This window comes from Canis lupus, chromosome 12, assembly GCF_011100685.1.
Source record: "Canis lupus familiaris isolate Mischka breed German Shepherd chromosome 12, alternate assembly UU_Cfam_GSD_1.0, whole genome shotgun sequence".
NCBI classification, from domain to species: Eukaryota; Metazoa; Chordata; class Mammalia; order Carnivora; family Canidae; genus Canis; species Canis lupus.
In genome coordinates this window covers 3,174,716-3,193,406 of record NC_049233.1, presented here as the reverse complement: position 1 = coordinate 3,193,406, position 18,691 = coordinate 3,174,716, and the positions used below count along the sequence as shown (strand labels likewise).

The following is an 18,691-nucleotide window of genomic DNA, read 5'->3' as shown; positions in this document are numbered from 1 at the left end:
CTGGCCAGGGAGGGGTGGCTCACACTCTAGGGAGGCCTGGAGAGCTCTGGGTCAGCGGCACCCAGATCCCTCCCTGGCTTCACACCCTCTCCCCTATAGGGTGATGGGAGAAGAAGGGGCGGGCCCAGGGCTGGAGAGGAGGGTTGGGTCTGGGGTAAGGCACAAGTTCTGACCTCCACCTCCCAGAGGGCATTGGAGCTGGTGGCCGAGGTGGCAGACTGGCGCAGTGTGGTGCGCAGAAACACCTGCAGCTTGCCCTTGTACTCATCACACGTCAGGAACTTCTCCTGCTCCGCGTGGAACAGGCGCACCACATCACCCTGCAGGTGTGGGTCACGGGCTCAGAAGGGGCCAGGACCTTCCCGGGGGCCAGGCCCAGCACCCCCACCTCAGATGCAGGGGGTGAGATGCATGCTAAGCCCCACTGGAGGGTGGCCAGGGCCAGAGGCACTCTGCCCAGATCCCACATCCAGAACCTCCAGATCACATGGTCTTATCCAAAGCCTTCCTCGGCTTCCTCGGTCAAACCCACCCTTGATCATCTTCTTCCCTGAAGGGTACCTCTAGAAACCCACTCTATGAAGGCAAGAGAGATATCACCCCACGGGGGTCCCCCCAGGCCCATGGCTGTACCTCCCTGGGGCCCCTTCTGCCTGAATATAGGTAGTTCTTGCCCATTTCTTCTGCTCCCACAGGACTGGGACAACTGGAGGGCAAAAACTGTGGCCTATTCATCTCCAGGGTTTTGGACACAGAGACCAAGCATGGATCCTGGTTCTGCTTCACAAGCTGTGTAACCTTGGATAAGCCCCTTAACATCTGTGAGCCTCAGTTTCCTCTTGTGTAAAATGGGGATACTATGGCCTCCTTGCAGACACTGCGAGGATTAGAAATTAGAATTCACAGTTTTTTTGTTTGGTTGGTTGGTTGGGTTTTTTTTAGTGGTACACTCAAGATGCGGTGCGACCATCACTTCTGTGTACTTTTTTTTTTTAAGATTTTATTTATTTATTCATGAGAGACAGAGAGAGAGACAGGCAGAGGGAAAAGCAGGCTCCATGCAGGGAGCCCGACGTGGGACTCGATCCCAGGTTTCCAGGACCAGGCCCTGGGCTAAAGGCTTCACTAAACCGCTGAGCCACCCAGGCTCCCCAGAATTCATGATTTAATGAAGTGACACTGTATGCTGCCCACGTGCCAGCTGCGGTGTGAGTACCTTACATGGACTTTCTCACTTGACCCTCACACAAACTCCCCGGCTGCATATATCATTATCCCCACTTTACGGGCGGAGAAACTCAGGCAGAGCAGGTAAGTGTCCTGTCTAGGTCACATAGCTAGGGGCACTAGTTAGATTCACCGAAACCAGTCCAGGCAGCACCCTGCTTTATTATCTAAGTGCCACACAGATTTGGGACGGGAATGTGTAATCAGAGAAGGCTTCTGGGAGGAGGTAGCACACAGACTGAGGCTTGATTGGTATGTGGATGGTATGCAGGCTTAAGGGAGGGAAAGAAAGGTACTTGGACAGAGCATGGTGGACAGGAGATGGAGGGGGGCGGGTGATGGGACACAGTAGCCTGATGGGGGCAGTAAAGTCTGACACAACAGCCTGGCTGGGAGCAGAGGGTAAAGGGAGCCAGGGCAGGCTTCTAAGCAGGAGAGGATGCAATGAACACAGAGCAGCCAGCCTCCTCGGGTGGCTGCTCTCAGGCCTGTCACCTGTCACTATGTGTCCCTTTCACGGCCAGGTGCCTGCCAATTCCCCTAGCTGAGGAGCCTCACCCTCTGCTACCCCCAGATCTGCCCCTCCCATCTGCCCCTCTGCATAGGACCTCCACTCCAGTAGGCTAGTTCGATGCCCTAAAGCCCACCTAAACCTCTGAGCCCCCCTCTCTCCACCACATCGCCACATCACCACATCGGGTTTTCAGGGCTTTTCTACTGGCCTCTCCAGCCCTCCTTCCCCATCACTCTGCTCCCTCCATAAGTCATTACCACACTACCCACCAGTACCCTGCCTCACAGGCTGAACCCCTCTGTGTCTGCCAACCCCTATGTCCCAGCACGCAAGCTAGCAGGTCTGGAACCAGGGCACAGGCCCTGACTCACCAGCCTCAGACCCTTGCCTAAGAGGGCACAGGGCAAAGGGCAGGGCGCCGGGCCTGGATCCATGGAACAGGCATGGGGGTGGGGGAGCTGGAGAGGTCAAAGGATGCAGGCCCCCATGGTGAATGGATGGGGACCCCTAGTCCACTGGCACACCCTTAGCAAGAGACAAAACTGAGGCTAGCCAGGACCCCGAAGGGATGGAGAGGGAGGAAGCAAGGTTAGAGACAAGAGAAGGGGTTGTCCAACTTATGGAGGGGGGTCTGGGGTGCCATGGGGGTGGACGGTGGCTGAAGAGGGTGCAGAGCCAGAGACAGAGGCGCATGGAGGGGAGGGCCAGAGGAGGAGCAGAGCTGGGTATGGGGAGGCGGAGGGAAGGTGAGAAGGGGGACCTGCAGGGGAGGGGCTGGGCAGCCAGCAGGCAGGTGACAGCAGTGGGGGCCCCCAGTCCTTACCCCTTTCAACACCTCCTCCAGGTGGTCTCGGAACTGCATGAACAGGTTGATCTTCCAACTGGTGTTACAGTTCACGGAGTTGACCTGGGGAAGGGCAGAGTGAACCTAGATGCAAGGCTGACCCCCAGCGGTTGGAGACTGGGGCAAGTGAAAGGCCCCAGGTGAGGGGAAGAGCAGCCCATTTCCCATGAGGGCACCAGGAAGAGGTGTCTGCTCTCAGCCAGGGCCCCCCAGGCCCCACCCGGCTGCCCTGGGGCTGCCAGCCCGGAGGGTGCAGAATAGGGCAGAGGTGGAGAAACAGGCAGAGGAATGGAGAGAAGCAGTTCATGCAGCAGGCAGTGGGGGATGGGGGCTGGGGGGCTGGGGGATGAGACTGCAGTGAGGAGGGGCTGTCTAGGCCCTCAGGGACCCCACTAACCCACTCACCTCCTTGCAGCCCACGTTGTCACTGAGCTCATAATTGCTGGCATGCAGAGGCTGCCCGGCGTTGACAGGATTCAGGATCACCTTGTCCCCCACAACCACCTATGGGGACAGGCGGGACAGGTGGAAGGTGGGGGGGCCAGGTCTGACCCCTCTAAGAAATGGCCATGACCTTACCCAGTCCTCTCATCAAAGACCCCTCTGGAGCTGTGGCCTGAGCCTCCCATCAGGCCCCTCCAGCCAGGCCCTGTCCTTACATTGTCCCCGTTGCTCCGCAACTTCCAGAAGGGCTGGATGAAGAGCCAGGAGCCTTCATTGCCTGTTGCATCCAGCGTCACCCGCATGGCATTCTTCTCCAGTAGGGCAGGCAGCCGCTTGTTCACGGTCAGGTACTTATTGCTCTTCATGTGCAAGAGCTGGGGGGCAGGCAAGGTGCAAGTGAGGGTGCCAGGCCCCAGGAGGCCAGCTTGTCAGGGAGGGGCACTCTAGGGGGCCCACTGGTCACAGCTGGACACACATACAGGGTCAGATACACAGACATAAATACACAAATGGAGACACATGCAGCCACAAGCACAAGAACACATATCTTCCCGCATCAGGTACCCAGGTGATCACAAAAAAGGAAGCCAGCATTTCTAAATCCTTTCTCTGTATTAATTCGTATAATCTTACAACAATCAAAAGGGAAGTACTACCACTGGCCTGATTTTACAGATGGGGAAACGGAGGCACTAGGAAGTTAAGCAATTTGCCCAACCAAGGTCACAGAGCCAAGATTTGAACTCAGACTCCAGAATCTGTGCTGGTAACCAGTGTGCCAGAAACATGCCCATGGGCACAGCTACTTGGGCCACACAGCAAGAGGTGCACACAGAGCAGATATGCAGTCACAGAGACAGTCCCAGGGCCACCCACTGGGGATGCAACCCCCAGAGGGCATGCTGCTGGCACCCCCACCCCAACACCAGCCCAGTCTCTTCAGGGGGAGATGCAACTGGGTCTCACCTGGATTACACTGCCATACTTCACAACATCCCCATGCACCTTCTTGTTCTCTGTGTCATTCTGTTTCTGCTCCATCTGGGCTGCATGCTGCATAGACATGCACAGAAGTGGAAGGCAGGCTCAGAAGCCTGCTCCTGCAGGGTGACATCCCCTACCCCCACACATGTACACATGGGCATGCTCACAAACACATAGAGCTCCTGGCGCTGGACTCAGAGTGACCCTCCCACCCACCCAGGGGCTACCTAGCCTATTCCCTCCCTCTGTTGATAGGGTCTGATAGTCAGGGTATGGAGGGTCAGTCGGAGGTCGGATAGCATGAGGCCCAGGGAACTGAATCCCAATCCCCTGCCCCTTCCTCCTTACCTCCTCTGGAGGGGGCATGCCAGCAGGCCCTTGGGCTCCCTATGCCCTCTGATACCGCCAGCAGACAACCTAAGCTGTGCCTCACTACCCCCATCTTAGCAGACTCCTGATGCTCCCAACACAGAACCCCTGCCACAGCCCAAACCCTGACAGATGTGCCTGGTGCTACTTCCTCCTCCTCCTCCACCCCTCTCCTCTAAGACACTCCCTCCCAAAACTCTATGTGCTCCTGGCCACTGCCTCCAGGAAGCCCTCACTGGTGGGCCATATCCCACTCTGGCAGATCCAACTCTAGTGGCCTTGAGGATTTGGGTGGCTTCCCATTAAGGACCTTTTTCTAAGCACTTCTGTCACATCTGACTGGAAGCTGCCTAAGGATAGACTGACTCCATCTCCTCTGTCAGACTGGGGTTCCTGGAGACAGGGCTCCGTCTCCTCCGACAGACCGGCGCTCCCTGAAAGCACCGGCCCCTCTGCCCCATCTTCTCCTCAGCCCCATTATCCAGGCCTCACGGCTGAGACTGGGATGAGGGTGGCTGTTAGGGAAACTAGCCACATACCACATGACTTCCCACCAACCTACAGTGTGTGACGATATGACCATGTGTGTGCACACATGTAAGCGCCCTTACACCCAGGCCAGGTCCCCAGTTCAGTCTTGGCCCATGTTGGCAGCAGGAAGGAAGCCTGTGACAGCCCCCAGCCCGGGAAGAAAGACGGGGTATTTACAACAGACCTCAGGCAGCCCCCCCACCGCCCCGTCTCTTCAGCCCAGCTCACAGCTCTAGGGGGAGGCCCACCCTCTCCCATTTCCCACCCACCTCATCACAGAAGGGGACACAGGGAAGCAAGGTCTACAGGACAGGGGGTGGGGCACCAGGCCTGAGGGAGGGCCTCAGAAAACAGGCTGCAAAGCTGCTGACCACCCAAAGCCTCCTCCTCTCTTCCCGGGGACTGGGCCGGGGCCCTGGGGTCTGTCTAGAGAGGGCTATCTAGGATGTCAGCTGAGCCACTGCCCCCAGGAGGCCCATGACCAACCACCAGGCACTTCCATTGTGCACTGTCCGTGTGTTCAATGAGCCCAAGGTGGGTCAGAGACCTGGGGCCATTCAGGCCCTACCACAAACTCACAGGATGAGCATGGACACCCCGGCCCCCTCTAAGGGCCCCAAGATCCAACTCCATAACATGAGGGAGGAGGTAAAGATTGGTTCTCGGGGTGCCTGGGGGGCTCAGTTGATTAAGCATCTATCTTCACTCAGATCATGATCCCAGGGTCCTGGAATCAAGTCCCACATGGGCACCCTGCTCAGTGGGGAGTCAGCTACTCCTTCTCCCTCGGCCCCTCCTCCAGCTTGTGCTCTGCTCTCTCTCTTGCTCATTCATTCTCTCTCTCAAATAAATAATTTTTTTTTTAATTTTATTTATTTAATCATGAGAGACACACACAGAGAGAGAGACAGAAACACAGGCAGAGGGAGAAGCAGGCTCCATGCAGGGAGTCTGACATGGGACTCAATCGCAGGACTCCAGGATCACGCCCTGGGCTGAAGGCAGCGCTAAACCGCTCAGCCACCCTGGCTGTCCCAATAAATAAAATCTTTAAAAAAAAAAAAATGACTGGTTCTCAAATCAGGTTCCCTGGAGCCACGGTCACCAGGAACTACTGGTAACTCCATGTTCAGGCTGTTCACTGCACCACAATGTTCAGCTGAAGGGTTGTAGGGGAGCTGAAATCTAGTCCACATTCCACTCACTGAGCCATGTGCCCAGAGCAGAGGGCTATGCCAGCCTGGAGGAAGGAGCACCTTCTCCTAACTGGCACAGAAGGTCATAGAGACGAGCGGATCACCGGGAAAGCACTCTACTTCCCCTCTCTCACCTCATTCACAGCCCAGCATACCCATTGCTCTCATACTGGGGTTTTTGACTAGGCCACGGCCCCCTTTGGCTTCGATGAGCAGCGGACCCCCGGTGTGTGCCCAGTTCCCGCAGTACACATGCAGCTGCACACCTGAGCACACCCACCTGCAACTTCTGGAGAAGGACCACATCGGCGATCTTCTCCTTGTCCTGCTTGGTCTGTTTGGCCTTCCAGTACTGCTTCTGGGCCGAGTAGCGGTTCATGGGACACACCTTGAAGAGGCAGTCTGTGGGAGGGCGATCAGTTCACGCGGGGCTCGGCCCGTGACCCGGCCCCCAATCGCACCTCCACTCTCCCCATCCCTCCTCAGCCTCTCTGCCCCACCAGGGTGGAGAGCTAGTGGTTGGAATAACCCCGAAGAACTTGGAGAAGGCGTGAGAGCAAGATCCCACATGGAAGGCCCTCTCCCCCATGGCAGATTCATCAGAGGCTCCTGGGGCCCCACCCCTTGTCCCATCTGTGCCAGCTCTTGTGGACATTGGTGGCTGCCAGCTAATACCTGCCATCCTTCTCTGACCCACTGCCTTGTCGCCCACAGATGTCTGGGAAGTTATAGCCTATCCCCCACATGGCTCAGGAGCAGCTCGCTCCAAGTGGCTGACACAGGCACAGAACCATCTGGCCTCTGGAGGTGACCTGTCTGCACTGCTGGTCACTCCCCAAATCCCCGCAGGACCAGGCTGAGGTTCCTATTCGCCCTGAAACCACATCCTTGCTTGGCTCTTCCCCTGCCCTGAATGGGCAAGGCTCCCTCACTCCGTCCTCTCAAGACCCCTCCTTAATCAGTTCTGCTTCCAGGGATCTCGACCTGAGATCAAGCCCATCAAAATTTCAGAAGCAGCTTCACCATTCTTATTTTTATTTTGCAAAGTAGACAAAACACCTATGATTTTATGTAAGCCCAAACTCCAGATAGGGCGTCCGATGTTTCTACTTATCCAAAGGAGGCATGAGTTGGAAAATCCTATTCTAAAGCACGGCAGGGGCACCAGGGTGGCTCAGTGGACTAAGCATCTGCCTTCGGCTCAGGCCATGATCCTGGGGTCCTGGGATCGAGCCCCACAGCAGGCTCCCTGCTCAGGGGGGAGTCTGCGGCTCCCTCTGTCTCTGCCCCTCCTCCTCTGTTCGTGCTCTGTCTCTTGCTTTCTCTCTCTGAAATAAATAAAAGGTGTGGCAGGAGGAGATGGAAGGTTCTGGGTCATGGGGAAGTGCTAGCACAGTGGCTGGGCCGCGTTGACAATGCCATGGGCTGTGCTACGAGGCAGCAAGTTCCCTGTCACAGGAGGGAATCACAGCCTGGACAGGGAGCTGGGTTCATGGCCTGTGAGAGCTCTGCATGACTGCTCAGCCTCCAGGGGCATGTGCCCAGGACGGGGATGGCTGTGCTGGAGCACCTGGAAGGGAGCTGCTGGGGAGCCCCTCCTTCAGGCCCTCTCCTTCTGCCCTCCGAAAGAAGGCCAGATGCCTGCTCGGGTCAGAGCTGGTCATCCAGCCCCCAGGAACTAAAAGCAAAACTGGGTTTTCTATCTAGCCCATGAACAGGCAGAAAGACTGAATGAGTCAAAATTCAAAGACAGAATTTCCAAGAAGGGAGGGGGGAAACACAATTCCATAAGTGGATAGAGTCACCAAGGCCTGCCATGCCTGGCCCACCTTGGCACCACCAGCACGAATGGCCATCACTTCTGGAAATAAGCACTCAGTTTGCTGGGGAGAGTATGTCTTTACAAGGACCTGCTTAGCCCTCAAGAAGCAGCTCAGGTGTCACCCCCTCCAGGAAGTCCTACTGCTTCTTCAGGCTGGGTTGGAGCTCCCAAGGGCTCCCCAGGTCCCCCAGTTACCACATGGAGGCCACCAGTTCCCAGCAGAAGTCGGAGAAGGGGACCATGCCAGGGATTGTTTTGCGAAGGGGTAGGGAAAAGTGGTTGTCCCAGTAGAGGTAACAGTGGGCGTTCAGTGGTCAGGACAGGGATGCTGACCACCTGCACCATAAATATTGTCCGGCATGACTCCTGCCGAGAGCATCCTGCCACACTCTGGCAGGTAGATAGCCGCGGGCAGGGCTGTGAGCCCAGAGGGGCACACAGAAACACAAAGCATTTTCTGCATGGTTTTAGCAAATGCTGAATTGTTTGGGAATGCAACTCAGATATAAACTGAGGGAATTTGTGTTCTTTGTATTGTTCCAATTTTACCAGGAGTTTTTTTGTTTTTCTTTTCATTTGTTTTGCTGTTTCAGAGAATGTATCACTCGTGGCTGGGCCACATGCTTGCGTTTGTGGCTGCCCTATTCATGATTCACAGGCAAGCTCTGACTGCTTCCTTGGGTCTTCTAGTTGTGTCCAACATCTACTTCTAAAATGTGTATTATTTCATTATAAATTGCTCCCCTTTATTCTTTTTTATCACACTTAGGACATTGCATTGACCTCGCTCCCTCCTCCCAGCTCCAGGGTCACTCAGACCCTGCCCCTGGACGCCCATTTTATATTGCATAAATATAGACATGCATCGATTGTGTTATTTTTGAATTCTACTTCATAATACTCTGATTCTGACAGGCTCATCTGCAGGTGGGCAGGGCCATGTGGAGCTCATCACCATGTCCCCAGCCTCTAGCCTGGGCTCAGCGAGTATCTGCCAGATGAATGCATGAATCTAGAAATGACTCTCTCATGTGGATGAGATGGGGCTGAATTTATAGCCGAGAAGGGAGGAAAGGGATGAGGCACTGCGAATGGAGGGACGGGCAAGAGAGTGGTGGAAGGGGCAGTGAAGTGACAGCAGCCAGTCACACTTGGGGTCTAGCCAACTGGGATGGGCGGAGGCAGGCCAGGGCCCTGGGTCTGAATGAGCCTGGAGCCCGCAGGTCTTGGTGATCATGAGATCCCTGGTCTCCCTGCACCCCTACTCCTCCACACCCCCACCACTCCCAGTCCAGAAAGGCGAACAGAAGGAAAGAGAGATGCTGCCCCAGGTCGCCCTAGAGCAGAGGTTCTCAAGCTTTCTGAACTGGCTCACCCAGGAAATATAGTTTTGGATCACCATTTCATGAAACAACATGGCAGGAGCATCTGTCCCTGGTAAGGGGGGCAGGCTCTGACAGGGCTAAAAACCGTGGTTATGATATCTTTTGGATCAATCCAACCAGAAAGCAACTAACACAACTGGATTTTTCAAATGGATATTATTTTAAGACTTCTTAAAGAACTGACAAAATAGTGAAGAATTATTGGGCCCAAGCAGAGGATCAAAGGGAAGTCAGAAAGATATAGAAACACCCAAGCTACTTTCACCCTGAGGATATTCACTGATTCCAGAAATAGGCTTTTATTTGGATGGCTTCATCAGGTGATGGAGGGTGGTGGTGCAGAAATCCAAACCCAGGCCCACAGAAGGTGAGAATCTAAGAGGATACCCTCCGTTCAATAAGCTGGAACTGCGCTGGGCTACACCCCCAAGTGAAGGCTGAACCCGAGGCAGAACAGCTCCTTCTAGAAACCAGAGCCTTGCTAGAATCTCCTGGATGCTACAGAAACCCCAAACCTGAGCCCAGCTTCAGGCAGTCTTGGACAAGTGGAGCGCCAGGAGTCTCGTAATAGGATACACACACACCCGTCCTCTCTGGAGAAAGGTACCTTCCTCCTAGTCCACAACCAGTCACACCAATTTTTTCAAACACTGACTGCACTCCAGTGTGCAGTCAAAGCTAACCAGGAACTCTCAGGAACTAGCTGTCATGAGAGAGAACCAACCCACCAAACAGAGAGTAGAAACAGACGCGAAGAGACTTCAGGCACAGACAACATCTGCAGAACAGATAGCCTACTCTGCTTAAATCCACAAAACTTTGAAGATCCCTGCAGAGAGGAGGAAACTATAAAAAGTAACATAAGTAACATCAAAGGCTGAAAAAGAACGCCATGGAATCTCTAGAAATAAGAAAGCTTCAATAACCACATTTAAAACTCCTTGAACATATTTAACAGGAAGGAAGGAGCTGAAGGAAGAATTAATGAAATATGAACGACCCCTCCTATGGTGATGCACTCGAATTCTATTCTATGCAGGTCTTTAAAGGATGGTGGAGCCCCATTAGAGGGACCTCACACGGCCACTAAAGGGTCAGAGCCTGAGTTTGAATGAAACACCCCGCCCAGGAGCATCCTGGGAGTGGGAAGGAAGCCAGAAATGAGCCCTCCCTACTCCCGACTCTCCTGTCTTGGAAACAGACTCCCTAGCACTTGTCTAACCTGTCTCTTTCTCTCACACACAGATCTCCCTTAGAGCCTTGCCCATAATACCTGTCAGGAAATGCTTGTTGGATGAACGAATGACTTGAGTCCCCTAAAACGTCTGTGGCCCATCTCTACACACACCTCCATGCTTTCACGGTGCTTTCGGCCCAAAGGCAGCCCTGCCAGGACCCCAGAAGGGGCTGGAACCTTTCTTCTCACCAAACCACAGGGCAGAAAGGCAGAGAAGAAGAAAGATGGGAGGGTGGCCAGGAGACTGGGCTCACACCGGAGCAGCAGCATCGAAGGCCAAGAGAAAAGTCTGGGTCCAGGGAGGACTCCAACAGTAAGGACTGTGTGTGTTGGGGGACATGAACTTGCAGTTGAGGGGGCACAGGGCCTGTGAGGCTGCAGACAAGAGGATATTCACATAGTAAATGAAGTCGAGTGACCTTCCCTTAAACTCAAGTTTGTAATACTCCAAAAGCTACTGCCAGTGGGGAAGCTTTAGAAAACAAACTCCTGGGGCACCTGGGTGGCTCAGTCAGGTGAGTATCTGACTCTTGGTTTCAGCTCAGTTCATAATCCCAGGTCATGAGATCGAGTCCTGGGTCGAGCTCTGCACTCAGCATGGAGTCTACTTGAGATTCTCTCTCTCCCTCTCCCCCTAACCCTCCCCTAGTTCATGCTCTCTTTAAAATAAATTAATTAGGGACATCTGGGTGGCCTTCAGCTTAGGCATGATCCCAAAGTGCCGGGATGGAGTCCCACATCAGGCTCCCTGCATGGAGCCTGCTCCTCCCTCTGCCTGTGTCTCTCATGAGTAAATAAATAAAATCTTAAAAATAAAATAAGTAAAATGAAATAAATTAATTAAATCTTAAAAAAAAAATACAAACTCCCAGGTCCTGCATAGATTCATGAGCCTGAGGGGTATGCATTAGTAAAGGCACCCCTGACCCCAAATAGTTCTGCTGCTCCGATACGATTCAAAAGTACCAGTGCTGAGGACTCGAGATGAGAACAGAGCACAGGGAATAAAGTTCTACAGTCATAGTCACATATAAGCTCAGTGTAAATCATGTAAACATCTGCTTCTAATTATTTTCGACAGTTAGAGACTCGACCTATTGAACAAAACACGGAAGACTTCATTGTGGTTACAGAAGAGAAAGGCAAGGTTGTTCAGTCTCTATGTAAAACTGAAAGTGCACCTGATAGCAGAGGGAGGGGGTGTGGGGCAGCATCCGGGGTTGCTGGCTGCAGAGAAATGAAGGTGGAACTGATGATCCCTGGGTTCCTGGAGGTGACAATGGGGAATCGCCACCAGGCTGCCTAGGGAGGATGGGGCAGAGGAAGTGGAGGAGTGGCCAAGGGAGCTAAATTCTCCTGGAATGAGCTAAAACACTGAGAGATCTGGGAGGGAACAGAAGGAACAATGGAGAGTTGGAAGGGGCTGCCTTCTCCTACGACACTGATTCCAGCTGCCCCTGCCCCTCGACTCAGCCATCTCACTGCTGGTCCACCTTCCAAGAGCGCACCTCCGTTTGTACAACATGACAAAAGACAAGGGTCTTCACCCACAGCACTATTGGAGAAGATGGAGATTAGGAAGAGCCCAGGTGCCCATCAAAGGGGACTGGCTAAATACATTCCAACAGAGCCACATAATGGAATGCTCTGCAGCTGCAAAAGAGAGAGAGAGGTCAGAAATTCTGACACACACTACACGTGAGTAAACCTTGAGGCTGTCATACTAAGCAAAAGAACCCAGTCACCAAAGGACAAATATTGGATGATTCCACTCATGGGGGTACTGAAATAGTCAAATTGATAGAGATGGAAAGTAGCATGGTGGCTAAGGAGGAGGGATGCGGTGGTAATTATTTAACAGTTTAGAGATTCAGTTTTATAGGAAGACAAAAGTTCCTGGATGGTGGTGGTGGCTGTAAAACAGTGAGAATGTGCTTAATGCCACTGAACCATACACCTAAAAATGGTTAAAGATGGGAAACTTTTTCTTTTTAAATTTATTTATTCATGAGAGACACAGAGAGAGGCAGAGACATAGGCAGAGGGAGAAGCAGGCTCTCTGTGGGGAGCCTGATCCAGGACTCGATCCCAGGACCCCAAGATCACGACCTGAGCCAGAGGCAGATGCTCAATCACTGAGCTACCCAGGTGTCCAAGGATGGAAACGTTTTGTTATGGATCTTTACCACAATTTTAAAATAAATATTTTCTAAATGTTTCAAACCAGGCAAGTCGTAGAAACACTATTTTCACACAGTTGTCTGGGATACAGAACAAAAATGAGTGTTTAAATGAAGGAAAAAACAGAGAAATCTCTATATGCTAATATGAAAAGGTCTCCAGTAGGATCCATAGTAAGCTTTATAAAGAACAACAACAAAAAAGAATGGCGTATACAGAATCCTACCTTTGTGTAAGAAAAGTAGGGGGTGGGATCCTGAATATATGTTTATATTTGAAGAAACCTGGAAGAAGCATAAGTAACTCAGGAAAGTGGTCACTGGCAGGGATCATGGTAGAGGAGGGAAGTGAGGAGACCACGCAGGTGGGAGCAGACCCTCTATACTTCTTTGTACAAAGTTTTGATGTTTTAACCATATGAATAAATTACTAAGTCTGTTTTTCTATATGGTTGCCCCTGGAAAGTGTTTGCATTACTTTTATAAACTGGGGGTGCGGGAGAGGGTGGGCAGGTAAGTACAGAATTTTAAGTGGCCAATAAACATGAAAAGATGCTCCATTTCACTAGTCATCAGAGGAATGCAAATTAAAACCACAGTGAGATGCCATTTCACACCCAGCAGGCTGGAAGAAATTTAAGTGGGACAGAACCAGGTGTGGCAAGATCGCTGGTGGGAGTGGGGGGGGGGGCGTGCCCACAATCTGTAGGGGGATGAGCACACACAGCCCCAGAGGAAGGCTCAAAAGGGCCTCCTCACACCAGGGCTCCCCCTACCTCGGAACACACCCAAGAAACTCTCGGGCACACGGGCCCAAGGAGACATGTATGGGAATGCTCACTGCAGCATGGCTGCCAGCTGCCAACAGCTGGAGATGAGCTAAATGTCCATCCACAGGAGAAAGGATAAATGGCTTGCAGTTTATTCACCCAGTGGAATATTACACAGCAATTAACCAGATGAACTAGAGCCACATGCATCAACATGGAGAAATCTCAAAAACAATGCGGAATAGGGACGCCTGGGTGGCTCAGTCAATTGAGCGTCTGCCTTTGGCTCAGGTCATGATCTTAGAGTCCTGGGATCGAGTCCCACATCTGGATCTCCACTCAGTAGTGGGGGAGGGGTCTGCTTCTCCCTTTCCCTCTGCCTGCCACTTCCCCTGCTTGTGCTCTCTCTCTCTCTTCATGTCAAATAAAGAAAATATTTTTTTAAAGTGCAGAATGAAAAATGTGCAGAAAAAATTTAATATACAGGGTTATAAAAATGGGAAATACTCTGTGTTAGTTATAATAGCCCTATGTATTAATAGCGAAAGTATAAAATCAGGCTCTGGAATGATACACAACAATTTCTTTTTTTTTTTTTTTTTAAGATTTTACTCATTTACTTGAGAGAAAGCATGAGCAGGGGATGGGGGGAGGGGCAGAGGGTGAGGGAGAAGCAGAGTCCCCCCTGAGCAAGGAGCCCAACATGGGGCCCCATCCCGGGACCCCAGGATCATGACCTGAGCCAAAGGCAGACACCGACCTGACTGAGCCCTCCAGGCGCCCTGATACACATCAATTTCTGATGAGTATTTGCCTCTGGAGAGGGAGGGAGGGAAGAGGGGTCAGGGAGAGGACCGAGGGCCTCAGCGACAGGCATAAGATGCTTTAAAAATGACAAGGTCGGGATCCCTGGGTGGCGCAGCGGTTTGGCGCCTGCCTTTGGCCCAGGGCGCGATCCTGGAGACCCACGATCAAATCCCATGTCGGGCTCCCGGTGCATGGAGCCTGCTTCTCCCTCTGCCTGTGTCTCTGCCTCTCTCTGTGTGTGTGTGACTATCATAAATAATAAATAAATTTTTTTAAAGGGTCATTTAAAAAAATAAATAAAATAAATAAAAAATAAAAATGACAAGGTCTGGGCAGCCCCGGTGGCGCAGCGGTTTAGCGCTGCCTGCAGCCCAGGGCTTGATCCTGGAGACCCTGGATCGAGTCCCACATCGGGCTCCCTGCGTGGAGCCTGCTTCTCCCTCTGCCTGTGTCTCTGCCTCTCTCTCTCTCTCTCTCTCTCTCTGTCTCTATGAATGAATAAATAAAATCTTAAAAAAAAAAATGACAAGGTCTGGGGTACCTAGGTAAGTCGGTCGATTGAGTCCAACCCTTGTCAGGGCTCACGGATGTGGATGGAGCCCCGCATCAGGCTCTGCGCTCAGGGTGGAGTCTGCTGGAGACTGTTTCCCTCTCCCTTCCCCTCAGCTCCTCCTCCTAGCTGCGCTCCCCCAGCCCCCCCATATATATAATAAAAAAACAATAAACTGGGCTTGGAAGGCAGGACATGTAGAGCAGAAGCACAGCTTGGGGGAGTTGGGGGGCACCCAGCCATATAAACACAGGAAGGCCGGTTCATCAGCCTCCTCCCCAACACCAACTCCCCACTGCAACGGTCTCAGGGGGTAAGTGGCCCCTACATACATTCCTGGGGTCCCTGTAGCTTGGTGTATGGGCTCTGAGCCTCCCTAAGGTAGACTGGGAGGCGAGAGCTACCCCTCCCCATGCCCCCACATGGGAGGGAACATGCCCAGGCTCTGGACCCAGTCAGCAGCACACAACTCAGAGCAGCCATCTCCCCAAGACTCCTACAGCAAAGCAAAGGTCAGGGATGGTGGGCTGGAGTGAGGTGCCCTACACATTGGAGCACCAGTAGCCTGGGCCTCCCCACAGCCTGCAGACTCTGGAAAGAATTCCCAGAACATGTGAGGGCTTGGAATGGCCTCAGATGATGGTTAGAGCTGAAACCACAACCAAGAAGCCAATCAGGGGCTGATGGAGGCAGGCTGGGAGCTTCACTGGGCTTTGCCCACTCAGCCTGGGGGCCTCCAGGGTCAGCATGGGAGGACAACCAAGCTGTAGCAGGAGAAAGGGTGAAACCAGAGTTCCTCGCAATGGCGGGGTCCAGCCCAGGATGGCAGGACAGTACTTACGGGGCCTCAGGACACAGCCATCTCTAACAACATCTAGCCAACTTCCAACACACCTGCCATGGTCCCCATGGCTCTGCCAGGACCTCCTTCCAGTCCAGGGTATTTAGGGAGAGATGCAGAACAATGAGAACCAGGACTCCCAGGCGTGAGGCCAAGCTCTGCTTTTCTCTCCTTCGGGCTTCAGTCAAAATGAACACGTTGGAGGCCATGTCTCTTGTCCCAAGTTCTAACACTTCAACTGTACACACCAGCCACTGGGCTGCACAGAGCCTGGGTTCTGTCTCAGAAAATCAGTTTTTCTCAGGTCCAAATAGGGCCACAGGGAGTTCAGATGGGCCTCTGCTTCAGGACACCTGGGGCAGAGAGGGCAGGGAGGAGGCTGGAGGCTGAGTCCTCTCTCCCACCTCTCTGAGCTGGCTGGGCACGGTGAGGCCACAGGGACCATGGGGCATTTCCCTCTCCCCCCACCCCGACCTTGGGGAGGGCCCCACTCACAGGCTTTGGGATGATGGAGAGGAAGAGAAAGAAGAGACTAGGAAGGACCAATGGGAGAGGAGGATGAGAAGTCAAAAGAGTATTTGTTCTGCTGAGCGGCTTTTTTGTGTCAGAAATTGGCCCCAAACTCTGTCCACTGGAACTCTAGGGCAAATCTTTCTCTGTCACACCCACCTCCCTGTCACCACTGTCACACCACACGGCTGGCTACATACACCTTGACACATGCACACACCTTCCCTTTCCAGTCCCAGGCCCCTCTCTGCCCTGGCACAGCCCACCCTAGGGACCCTCACCCTTACTAACTTCTTCCCAAGAATTTACCTAAATCCCCCAACTAGAGTGGAAATCTGCCCCTCTGTCAGTGGCTTCAAAGCTCTCCTACTTTTTTTTTTTTAAGACTTTATTTATTTATTCATGAGACAGAGAGAGAGAGAGAAGCAGAGACACAGGCAGAGGGAGAAGCCTGTAGCAGGCTGTGTGCGAGAAGCCTGATACAGGACTCGATCTCCAGACCCTGGGATCATACCCTGAGCTGAGGGCAGATGCTCAACCTCTGAGCCACGCAGGCATCCCCAAAGCTCTACTACTTCTGCCTCCAGGAGAGACACAGGCCCCGTCTCAATCATCAGGACCCAGAAGCAGGCATGGTCAGAGCTGTGCCTCCAAGCAGGGCACCCCGCACGAGCACCCTGAAATCCCCAAAGCCCGGGCCCAGTGCCTTCAAGGCTGGGTTCAGCTGAGAGATTCCGGACGGGTCATCACAGCAGTGGGAACTAGAGCAGCCAGGCCTGAGAGAGGTGGCAGGGGTGGGAGGAAGCCTGAGGAGGGGCTGCTGCCTGCATTTATTCCTCAGATGTGTACCACCCACTGAAACAGTGAACAAAACAACCAGAATACCTGCCCTGGTGGAGCTGACATTCTAGCTCCACGGATGGAAAACAAATAACTAAAATACGCGGAGTGTGTCAGACTCATGCCGTGAAGAGAGGGAAAGCAGGGAAGAGAGACAGGGGTGCAATTTTATATGAGGTGATCAGGGACGGGCCCACTGAGGACAGGAGACTGCCGTGCAAGCCAGGTGAGTATTTGGAGCAAGAACCTTCCAGGCGGAGGGAACGAGTATAAAGGTGCAGAGGTAGATACATGAAAACAGCAGGGAGGCAGTGTGGCTGGAGGGAATGAGGCAGGGCAAGGGGTAGGGGAGGAGGTGAGAGGGGCAGCGGGGCCAGATGGCGCAGGGCCGAGGCGTGTTCAGTGGTGAGGCACGTCCAGTGCCAGAGGCGGTTCCCACACACCTGGGCACAGCCTGACCTGAGACCCCCACACAGCCCCACTCAGAGGCCTGGGAGAAAAGCAGAAGCAGAACAGCAGGTACAGGGCCCCCCTGCGGGCGAGGAAGGTCCCCCTCCCTCTCCTCCACCCTCCGGTGGATGGGCAAGGCCCCAGCAGACAGACGGCCAAGGATGCCACAGGATTATCTTAAACCCCGCTTCCCTCCCAGCATCCCCCTGGAGGACAATCCCAGCTAATCTCTCCCCAGAGGAGCAGCCACGTGGGCAGGCAAGGTGGCAGCAGCCCGGCATGTCCCTGCTTGCTCCCACCCTGCCCACCACGCCCAGGATCCGTCTGATTGTCTGTCTCAGCCTCATAGGCAATCACAACAATACCTCACCCCGGCTGGGCACGGTGACAGCAGGATATCATTTAATTCTCTCAGCGCCCTTGGGCCTGCGGGGCGGCTGAGGAGCCCACTGACCACGGAGGACACGGAGGCCCCTGCCCAGTGTCAGGCAGCAGGGCCCTGCCCGGGATCCATGAGTTCCCCCAGGGCTGGCGTCATCCACATGGGGCTGGGGACACAGCAGGGGGCAGGAGAAGGGCCCAACAACCTCGCCAGGCAGATGAGGAGACCAGAAGCCCCCAGGAAGAGCTCTCACCCTGGGCCTCCTGAAGCCTGAGGAAATTCTCCCACACCCCTGCCAGCTAAGAAAATGCCCAGTCAGGCAGACAAAGGTGGCCTTGTGGCTGATGGGGGGTTTGGGGGAGGACGGCCCTCTGCCAGAAGTGGGTATGCCCTTGAGAAGTTGGGGGCGGCCCCAGACAACCATGGGGGGCTTCCACAGAGAGCAGCATGAGGGCTGCCGGGCCGTGGGAGCGCTGGCTGGGGTTGAACGGGCTCGTCCCAGGTCCAGGACCTACAGCCTCGGAGGGGAGGCTGGTATGGGGACGGGAGTCTCACCTCGGAACTTCTTAGGGGGGTTGTCCAGGTCCCCCGCGGCCGGCTCCACCACACAGCGGTCATCCACCAACCTGAGGGACAAGGCAGCTCGGTCAGTGGGAGGGAAGACGCCATCTCCCCAGGGCAGGGGATGCCAGGGCACCAGGGAAGCCTCCAAAAAATCCCTCTCCATCACTGTCACGCTCCCCCCTCAACGCATCAAGGCTTTCCCTTTCCTGGCACGGAGGTTAGAAGGCAAGGTCTTTGGGGGCTG

At 53.8% G+C, this 18,691-nt stretch overlaps 1 protein-coding gene across 6 annotated transcripts in view; it reads right to left on the bottom strand.

Annotated features, from left to right (window-relative positions):
• ITPR3 (inositol 1,4,5-trisphosphate receptor type 3) overlaps window positions 1-18,691 on the bottom strand; it is a 69,219-nt gene that overhangs the window by 35,135 nt on the left and 15,393 nt on the right. For all 6 annotated transcript variants that reach the window (XM_038553760.1, XM_038553762.1, XM_038553756.1 and 3 more), the window contains exons 2-8: window positions 18,439-18,509; window positions 6,390-6,511; window positions 3,996-4,082; window positions 3,245-3,403; window positions 2,991-3,089; window positions 2,565-2,648; window positions 174-320 (exon numbers count right to left, since the gene is read on the bottom strand). In XM_038553760.1, coding sequence (XP_038409688.1) covers window positions 174-320; window positions 2,565-2,648; window positions 2,991-3,089; window positions 3,245-3,403; window positions 3,996-4,082; window positions 6,390-6,511; window positions 18,439-18,509 — 769 coding nt within the window. The remainder of the gene's footprint in view (window positions 1-173; window positions 321-2,564; window positions 2,649-2,990; window positions 3,090-3,244; window positions 3,404-3,995; window positions 4,083-6,389; window positions 6,512-18,438; window positions 18,510-18,691) is intronic.